Source organism: Medicago truncatula, chromosome 7, assembly GCF_003473485.1.
Source record: "Medicago truncatula cultivar Jemalong A17 chromosome 7, MtrunA17r5.0-ANR, whole genome shotgun sequence".
NCBI classification, from domain to species: Eukaryota; Viridiplantae; Streptophyta; class Magnoliopsida; order Fabales; family Fabaceae; genus Medicago; species Medicago truncatula.
This window is the reverse complement of record NC_053048.1, coordinates 56088769-56098768: the sequence shown is the minus strand read 5'-3', so window position 1 is coordinate 56098768 and position 10000 is coordinate 56088769. Positions and strand designations below refer to the sequence as shown.

The window sequence follows — 10000 nt, the reverse complement described above, 5'->3', positions numbered from 1 at the left end:
GTTTTGTAGCATGTGGTGGCCGGATAATAAAGAGAAAGACACCGGTGGGCAAGTGTTTTCAATTTTTTCATATTACAAACTGATTTTTAAGATAATATTTCTAAGAATTTAGAAAATTACGCATTTCTTGTTAATTAACTACTACCCGTGGGCTATACACAAAAATGCAGTTTCATATTTTCGAGGGATAATGATAGAAACACAGGAATTAGGAGATGAAATAGAGTGTTTATTATATGAAAAAGATGTGCAAGGCTCTTACACATCTCAGATGGGTTTGACTACATGTTGTTAGTTATAGTGGAAAACAACAATGGATTACTAATCCACTTCAGCAATATAATATTATGTTGGTTCCAAGAGTTCATTAGAATTGGAGAAACAATGGTGAGCCAAACCAAGAGCAACCATGGGGGATGCCCTCCAACTCAGACTCAAGTCAAAAAAGGTTTTCAAAACTCTCAAAAAAAAGTGTTGCGTTATCCAGTTGCGGCAGAGGTGAGGCCTCTTGGTCTGTAGTTGGTGGATCTCAACCTCATAGTCGACACAATCAAGAAAAACTTTGGGATACAATTGAGGCTCGTGGATAAGCTATATGAAGACTTACCATGCATGGGTTGACATATTGGTGTCTCTGCTCTGAGGTTTTAAGACTCATGTTTTGCTACCTTTTCGAGGAAGATGTTTTAAGACTCATATTGTAGTGAAGAAAACCACAACAAATTTCACAAACTATAGTTGTTTCCTTTATCATTTACATGATATTCTTGACAAACATTTGTCTCGTGTATGAATTGTATTTTTGAAGAACACTTTTTAGTGAATTGCTAATAAGTTCCCTTGAGGCATTGCTTAAGCAATTAAAGGGTAACATTTACATAGAAAGTGATGTAATTATTACTCCCTCAGTTTTAAAATGAGTGTCGCTTTAATCAATTGCACACAGATTAAGGAATGAAATAAAGTAGTCAAATGTCATAACAATTTTACCAAATTATCCTTATCATCTATTGATTTGTTTTTTATTAAAGAAAAAATAATACTTTGAAAGTGGTGTAACATAGTATTAATTGAAAGGTACAATTGAAAAGAAAAAGTTATTATTGCATTGGAAACCGAAAGTGACATTCATTTTGAGATTTTTTTTTTTTTTTTTTGCTAAAACGACACTCATTTTGAAATGGAGGGAGTACTTTAAGACAAAGTGATGTAATTGGTTTTTTCTAGATTACCCTCTCTTATTTAGAGGATATTTACCCTTTTATGATATCAACCAATCAAAATGTAATATACATTGGTAACATTAAATGTCATAAATGAGTCAATTTTTTTCTAAAAAAAGAATCAATTATAATCATAAGGTAACTTTTAATACTTTTAATTTTTATTTAATTATAGACATGATTACATTAGAAGTTCTTTATCTTATTTATTTGGAGATATATTTTAGTAGATTTTTTATTTATTTAAAGAAGATGATGAAGATTCAAAGGAAGAAGATGAAGATGATAAACATCTTCATCATATTTTTAAAAATAAAATTATGTATTTTTTAATAAAAAAAATGCGAAAAAAGATGTATATGTGCTTTTAAGGGAGATAAAGGACCTAAACGGGAAAAAATAAAGACAAATGACCAAAGTGTTACAAATAAATAAGATAAAGGACCCATAATGTAATATTGCCTTAATTATACTTAGGTGTTCAATCTTAATTAATTTACACAACAAGACTGTCTTAGAACAATTAAAATTTCACATCAAATTTCTTTCATCCGAATGTCCTTAAATTTATCAGTTATATTCATAAAATTTCTTCCTCCCATTTTGATTGTTTAATTTTGTCGTTCCCAACTGCCGCATTTTTCAATTTTCGTGAGAATCGTCATGATTTCAAATATCGTGAGAATTGTCGTTATTTCCAGTACCACGTCATGTATGATGACTTGATTTTTCTTTTTGATTTGATTTTTCTTGGTTGTGAGGTAGTTAATTATAACAATTGAGTAAGTCATCCGTTGTACTTTGAGGGCTGCTAGCAGGTGTTGCCGCTGTGATGTTGTGGGAGTTTGCTAGCATTTTTTTGGTTGCTGCTGAAATGGTTATGTGATGGGGCTTTTGTTCTTTTATTTGGACTTAAATGCTTTTGCTGATAGTGAGACAGGTCTATGCGTGTTAACAGATTTTATTAGGTTGGCTGCTTAAATAAAAAAAAATAAGTCACGATACCTGGCGCGGTTCTCGAAACAACGACAATTCTCATGATAATTGGAAATTGCGGCAATTTGGAACGACAAAATTGAACAATCAAAATGGGAAGAAGAATGAAAAAGAAACAAGAATTGATCAATATGGAAGAATAAAGAAGAAGAAATTTGAATGAAGGAGATGTTTTTGTTCTCACGTTCGGGGTTCTAGAATGGAAGAAATTTTATGAATGTAAATGATGAATTTAAGGACATCCAGATGAAAGAAATTTGATGTAAAATTTTATTTGTTACAAGTCTTGTAGTGTAAATTAATTAAGATTGAACACTTTAATATAAAAAAAATAAATTATAAATCATTTGCTGTTTCAAAATAAAAAATTAAATAAAAAATTAAAAATATTAAAAGTTACCTTATGATTAAGATTAACTCTATTTCAAAAACAAAATTAAGATTAACTCTTTTATTTTTAGAAAAAAATCTACTCATTTATTTGACATTTAATGTTACATATGTATATTACATTTTAATTGGTTGATATAATAAAAGGGTAATTACCCTCTAAACAAGAGAGGGTAACGTAAACTTCACCGATGTAATTATTACTTTAAGACAACGTTAACTTGTATTTCCAAAATAAATATTCCACTGTGTATAGTGTGTTTGCATGACGCTATTTTTCGTTTTTATAATAAATAAAAACGTGTAATGTCAAAAAATGAAATGGGGGTAATATTGTAATCTTAGTAGTGGACTGATTTTTAAACCTGCCTACAAATATGATGGATGCAAGTCTCATCATGACCGAACAGAGCATCAATCTTGTTCCTTCTTTTCATTACAATAGATAGGTGGAAAAACTAACATCAACCTAAAGTGAGTTTCAACTTTGCAACCAGTTCCTTAAATGATTTACTCTATATCACAAAAAGAAAATAGCAACTCAAATATCATGCAACACCCATTGTCTGTCTTAACTTGGTTAGAAAAATGTGCAACCAATCTAACTTAGAAAGACGTATTTGAGGTGTTAGAAAAACAGGGAAAAAATGTGATTAGTGCAACATTAGCTTTTGAGGACTTTTGTAATTGTAGCAACACAAAATTAGATGTCTCGTATAGCTGGCTCATCACTTCCTCGTAGGGATCCTCCATGATCACTTCCAAATGTGAATGTCCGCCTGCTCATGTTAGCTCGCTGCACTAATCGTACCAGTGCTTGAACCACCTCTGACATTTGTGGTCGAAATTCAGGCTCCGGCTGCCCCAAAAAATATACAATTGGAATTCATTAACACAAGCAAATATTTTCTATCGACACACACACACACACACACCCATATTCTTTTTTCATCACAATACCTGTACGCAAAGAGCAATAACATCAGCAAAACGTGATAGAGATTTAACAGGATATAACCCTTTCAGCGTAGGATCAACCATTTTAGCCAATGCATCAATGTCATGAAGCTGGGGTGTTGCCCATCGAACCAAAGACTGCTCTTGTCTTGCCCTTGAGCTGTTACAAAATGTATTAACAAACAGCACCCACAATATTATATTATTTGTAACTTCAAATTGGGCAGGATCGGTATTTCAGTTCTAACCTATCAAATGGTCTGCGTCCACTCAGAAGCTCCAACATGACAACCCCAAAGCTGTAGATATCACTTTTAAAGGTATACTGACCAGACAACGCAACTTCAGGTGCATCATATCCAGATCCAACATTATGGTTTAGTATCTGAGCATAACAAAGTTATTAATTCAACAATTCACTAAACTTAATGTCACTGGGTAAAGAGCATGATCAACATCCCACTAAAGTGCAAAACAATTAAATTATACATCCAACGGAATTTCTGGAATGCAAATTTTTTTTTATTGGTAAATTAATAGAATCCTAGGGTACTGCACATTTTACCTTGTTAGATTTTAAAAATAGCTAATAAAACGACTTTTCCCAACAATTAACCCAACTAGCGCACTTTTATTATTCATTGCAAATAGCTTAACCAACGCAATCTAGAAGCAAGTGTAACTGCATTCATAATACAAAAATTACCCGCTTTCACATCAAGACTCCAAAAAAAAGTTTGTCTAAGCTTTCACATTTTACCTTGGAAATATATTATATCTCTAAGCTTGTCTAAGCTACTCATAACTTGAGAAAGCAACTAGGAAGAGTTGCTATTCATAAAACATATTAGATGCTCAACCCAAATATTTGTTTACTGAATAAATATTATAACCAATGCGATAATAAAAAAGTTGGACTGTTAGGCTGAACCAGTCAAGTCACTATATGTAGAGATTAAAGAATCCAAAACACCAAAAGATTTAAAAGCATAGAAGATGATGGTAACCAGATCAAAATCACTAAAAGAAACTAATGCTCCCAAATAGTTATAGTTTCTTTTTTCTATTTCAATTTTTTTTATTTAATATGAAACTTTATGAGTCAAAAAAATGAACATGTATAAGGCTGACTTATAGAGGGCTATTATTTAGAGTATTGTTATTAATTTGTCCTTTTATAAAACATATAATATTGTCCATCAAACCGTCTATATTAATTTGTTTGTTAATTTATGTTTGTTTATTAATTGAAATAGTATATAATATTAAAAATATGCATTTAATTATTACTAGTTTAACTTCTTAAAAAAAAAATTGTTACTGGTTTGCCCATACTTACATTTGATTCAATAAACCATGAACCAATGGATTCACTGAATCTGATTCAATTCCTAGTTGGGGTTTTTTGAAAATTAGGCACAACTCAACATTTGAAACTGACCAATTGATATGATTAACAAAGCCTAAAAGTAAGTAAAGACTAACAGCAAACAGAGTAAAACCATTATTGACAACATAAAGTTCCATAAATTCTAAAATCACCTGCTCTGCATTTGGAATATAGCTTGCCAATCCACAGTCTGAAAGATGAGGATTAAGCTCTGCATCAAGTAGTATATTGGCTGACTTAATATTCTTATGCACAACTGATGGAGAACAAACTTCATGCAAGTACCTGGAACAAAAATTGAGCATAAAGTCCGGTCCTGAGTCTCAGATCTCTGGCAAAACATAAATCATATGTTGCCACATATAAAAAATCAATTGAAAACTCCAATTGTAATTAAAATACATTGATTAATTTAGTGAAGCGACATTTTTCAATGTGGTAGTGGCTAAATTTCATATTTTATAGTCCAAACTATTTAGTGAAGCGGCACTTTTCAAGGTGGTAGGGGCAAAATTTCATAGTTTATAGTCCAAACTAATCTTCCTGCTTTTACATTTTCAAATTTGAACCTTAGATATTGTAACAATCCATACATTTTTTTAACTGGAAAACAGAGCAAATTTCAAAGGAGACCTTGATTTAAAATCAGTAAAACCATAGAAGTCAGCATATGTAAGTTAGGTAAGATGCTAAATGAAATCTATAAAGTGGGATGAGAGATGGGAATGAGTTAATAAATCAATGGGAAAACTGGATTTACAAGATTAAAATAATTAATTATGCAATGATGAAAAGATTCCCCACAGATGGGATCTTCTAATCCCATTAGTTCAAAACTTACTCTAAAGCACGTGCAGTCCCCAAAGCTATCTTAACACGGGAATTCCATATCAATGGTTTACTGTATTCATCTGACACATGAAGGTAGTCATGCAGTGATCCATTTTTATGAAACTCGTAAACTAAGAGGTGTTGTCCATGCTCCGAGCAATAACCTACAAGCTCAGTTACATTTGGATGATGTAAACAGGAGATGTTTGACACTATTTCTATAAAATCTTCTGAAAAATCATTGGGAAGGACAGATGAATCTATTTTCTTCACTGCAAGAACCTACATTTTAAAAAACAAAAAACCATTAATAACTTTTAAGCACATGCATTGATTCAAGGCTTGTCCACAGTATTAGAATTCACTGTATCTGTTGGGATCATATTAGCTATATCTATGTTCGCATGGGTTTCCATGATTCTTTGCTTTTTTTTTCCTGGGGATCAAGAGACTAGAAAGATACTAAAATAAAGAGCCATATTTGTATGAAGAATGCGTGCATCTACATTTACATGCTCGTGTATTGGTACTATGCCTTTTCAGGGAAAATTTGCATAGTACCATGACACAATTCTTGGCTATTGGAATCAAGCATAGAGTGGAATTGCATGACTAAGGGCCAAGAAATACCTTTCCATCATCAAATTGTGCATGGTACACACGCCCAAAAGACCCCTCACCAACGAGATGATCCACACTGAAGCTGCCAGTAGTAATTTGAAGATCGGCTATAGAATATGATTGCAAATCTGGAGGAGCTGTTATAGTCTTCTTGACAATAGTGGTTTTTTTTGAGAATTCGTTGTCATCAAATGATTTATGACGATCGATAGGTGGGGGTATGAGATTTATTGAGGCAGAAGAGTCAAACTTCTTCAAGTCAAATACGGGAGAAGTCTGCACAGATGTAACTTCTGCATTGTGACACTAAAATATGTTAATTTGGATAACAAAGTTGAAACACAGAACTAACTGTTGAAAGTTGTATTGAAGGCATTAATTTGGTAAAGCAAGATTACTAATGAGAAAAGGACGGACCGGTTATATATAAGTAGCAAATAAAAAAGACAGCATGGTGTCGTCGATTATGAAGCATGAATTCTTCCAGTAAAATAGTATTAAAATAATTGATAGTGTCTTGGCTTATAGAACAAATTATCCACTGATAGAATGTGAAAAATATAGATATGCATGTATTAGGAGACTAGCTCCTGAATGCAAAGGAAGACCTCTGAAAACATGGAAAACTAAAAACAATTACATAACATGAATGAAAAGGACCAGAAAAGAAAACAATGGACTCCCCAACACCCAGGAACTGCCAAAATGCACTCAAGTATTTCCTAACCTCTTGTACCCACCCACTGAATACCTATAAATACCCCACATTCTTCCACAGATCCCTATTCATTCTCTTCCCTCAGCAGCACTCCTACTCCTAGGCTAGCCTGCCAACTGCCTAGCCTGTTTCGTTCTTGTGGATATAAGCGGGCAACCCACATTCCAAGGCATATTCAAGTTCAAGCCAAGTTTTCTTCCTACAATACACTCAGGCTAAGGGTGTATCATCCACCTAAATGATAGATGGAATTGTAGACCTCATTTATCAAAAAGCAGAATCGTGTATAAGAACAATCAATAGAGTAGGTGGTTTCTGAAAATATAACTAACTTATGAAGTGAAAATCTAATAGAACGAAAAATGGAAAATGCTCTTACCGAGCAATATGGAATAAGGATGACCTCATCATGAAAAATAATAAAAAATGTCTGTAAATTGTATGCAAGATGCATACCAGGCACTTCATTTGAAGGAAGAGGAACGGTAGACTGATTCCCCAGTTTTTCTAAATCGGAAGATGACTTCTTGGATTTTCTCTTCACAAGAAAGAATGCTACAATTGCCCCAACAACAATGACGGAGATCACGATTCCAACTATGCCACCACCTCCTATTCCAGATTTTTTGCCTTCATTGCTTGTGTCACTGTTGGCATCTTGTCCAGTGGTACTTCTTCCACCACCAGTTTTGTGGTGTTGGTTGCTTTTAGGTACTAGAGGTGTCCCAGGAGGAGGTGGTGGTGCAGGTCCTGAGCTCCATGCATTACCACCCGTCCTGTGAATAAATTTATCCCATTTTTAGGTCTTAATAGAAATTAATGGTGAAAAATAGATCCATAGTTACCAGATTGCAAATTATGGCAAGACTTACTGAAGGTCTATGTTTTTCAACTGCTCCGGTATCCATCCAGTGAAATTATTGTTTTCTACATTCCTGAGAAGAATCTGAGAAAATAAACACAAGTGGTTTCTTATGGAAATATTGCAAAGAATAATAAATGATACAATAGAGACGCACAGACTATTCAGAGGCAGATCAGCAAGAATATCAATAGCGCCTGTAAATTGGTTGTTTTGCAGATACCTACACAAATGTAAACATGGCAACTTAGAATGAAATCAATAACATGTAAAATATTAGCACAAAACATAATTTTTTTTTGGATATCTACATGGTGGTTATGCCTGTTAGTGAGCTCATAGTCTGAGGGAGGTCACCTGTCAAAGAATTGAAAGAGAGGTCTCTGCAACGAGAAAAATATTTCAACTCAATCAGTCATGTATTATTATCAAAATCCAAAAATATTTCCAGTTGAAAACAAAGAGCATGTAGATATGAAACTACAAAAACCATATGGCACTTGATATAGTGCTGTATGCTGTTTATATAAACGTCTTCACATGCAACGAAAAACAAAAGAAAAATAGTTTAAATCATATATTGAAGCTGAAAAGTGAACATGATCAATATATTATAGTTACAGCAACAATAGCTTGACATCCATCTAGAATATATTTTGAAAGAAATCTCACAATTTGGAGAGAGTAGACAAATTTTGAAAGTTGACATTGAGTGCTTGCTGGAGCTGATTGTGATTGAGATTCCTACATTCTCAAAATGATGAGGAAATTAAAATGTTTGATAGGAAGAATTAGAAAAAGTTTGCAAGAAGATAATTAATTACATACAGGTCTGTGAGAGAGGTGAGGTTAGAAATAGAGTAAGGGAGTGGCCCTGTCAAGTTATTATTCGCAAAATTTCTGCATATAGAAAGAATGAAGATTGTTAAATAAATAATATGAAAGTTAAAATGAAGTGAAGAGTGAGAGATAGAAGACATGACATACAAGCGGTGTAGATTTGGAGGAAGTTGGTATGGTATAGTACCAACAAGATTATTGTTACTCATGTCTCTGCAAATTAAAAAGGAAGAATGGTAATTAGATTTTGGTGAATGAATTAATAATAATAATAATAATAAATGAAATCTTACAGAATGGTGAGAGATGTGAAGCCCTGTAATCCATAAGGCAATGTTCCAGTAAGAGCAAGATTGGATAAATTACTGATGTGATGATGAAGAGTAACATAAGAATATTAATTATTATTGTTATTAAGGAATGGATGGATGAGAAAGCAAAGCAAAGCAAATAATGAATGATTGGATAAATAATAAAATTACATTACATACATTTGAGTAACACGGTTGTCTGAACAAGTAATGCCTTTCCAAGACTGACCACATGGATCATCATCAGTGTCACCATTAGCAGGCCAACCAAGTTGAGGTGCTGAATTTGCACTTTGAAATATAGCCTTTACAGAGGCAACTGCATGCATCATTCATTCATTCATTTTTCCAATAATAAGTAATTAATTGTAAGAGAATAAGGTAATAATCCTAAAATGGGAAAGGAGAGTAATTAATTAAAGTGCAAAGCAGAAGAAAGTAAAAGTAACTAACCATCAGTTGGATCTGTGGCAGCAGTGGCACCATTCAAATTCCAATTCCAAACAAGAACAAGAATAATGCAAGTAGTTAATAACACCATCATCCTATTCCTACCCAGAAAAGAAACAAGAGTGAGAGAGAGTATATTATTATTATTCTTCTTCTTTATATATGCAGCAGAAAAGCAAAGCAGAGAAAGCTCCACTCCACTCCACCCACACTGAATTCCCACAACAATCCAAAGCCACACAACACCAACCTTATTATTATTATTCTATTCTATAATAACACAACTATTCCACTCAAGTGGGTTAATCACTTAAATATCACTTCGATTAACACGTAAATTTCGGATTACTAAAACTTTTTACTGTAAAATTTGAGATTAATATAAAACAAATACAAACAAGGTCACACTCT

At 33.0% G+C, this 10000-nt stretch overlaps 1 protein-coding gene across 1 annotated transcript; it reads right to left on the bottom strand.

Annotated features, from left to right (window-relative positions):
* Positions 1-3008: 3008 nt before the first annotated feature.
* LOC25499750 (protein STRUBBELIG-RECEPTOR FAMILY 7) lies at positions 3009-9855 on the bottom strand. Its single transcript, XM_013595176.3, has 16 exons — positions 9593-9855; positions 9320-9458; positions 9122-9193; positions 8976-9041; positions 8817-8888; positions 8661-8732; positions 8300-8371; positions 8146-8211; positions 7999-8061; positions 7583-7902; positions 6418-6701; positions 5798-6069; positions 5109-5241; positions 3815-3951; positions 3570-3726; positions 3009-3468 (listed from the first exon to the last, which is right to left on the bottom strand). Exons 1-16 carry the CDS (start codon positions 9681-9683, stop codon positions 3313-3315), a joined length of 2172 nt encoding a protein of 723 aa, XP_013450630.1. The 5' UTR covers positions 9684-9855; the 3' UTR covers positions 3009-3312.
* Between the last annotated feature and the right edge of the window lie 145 nt (positions 9856-10000).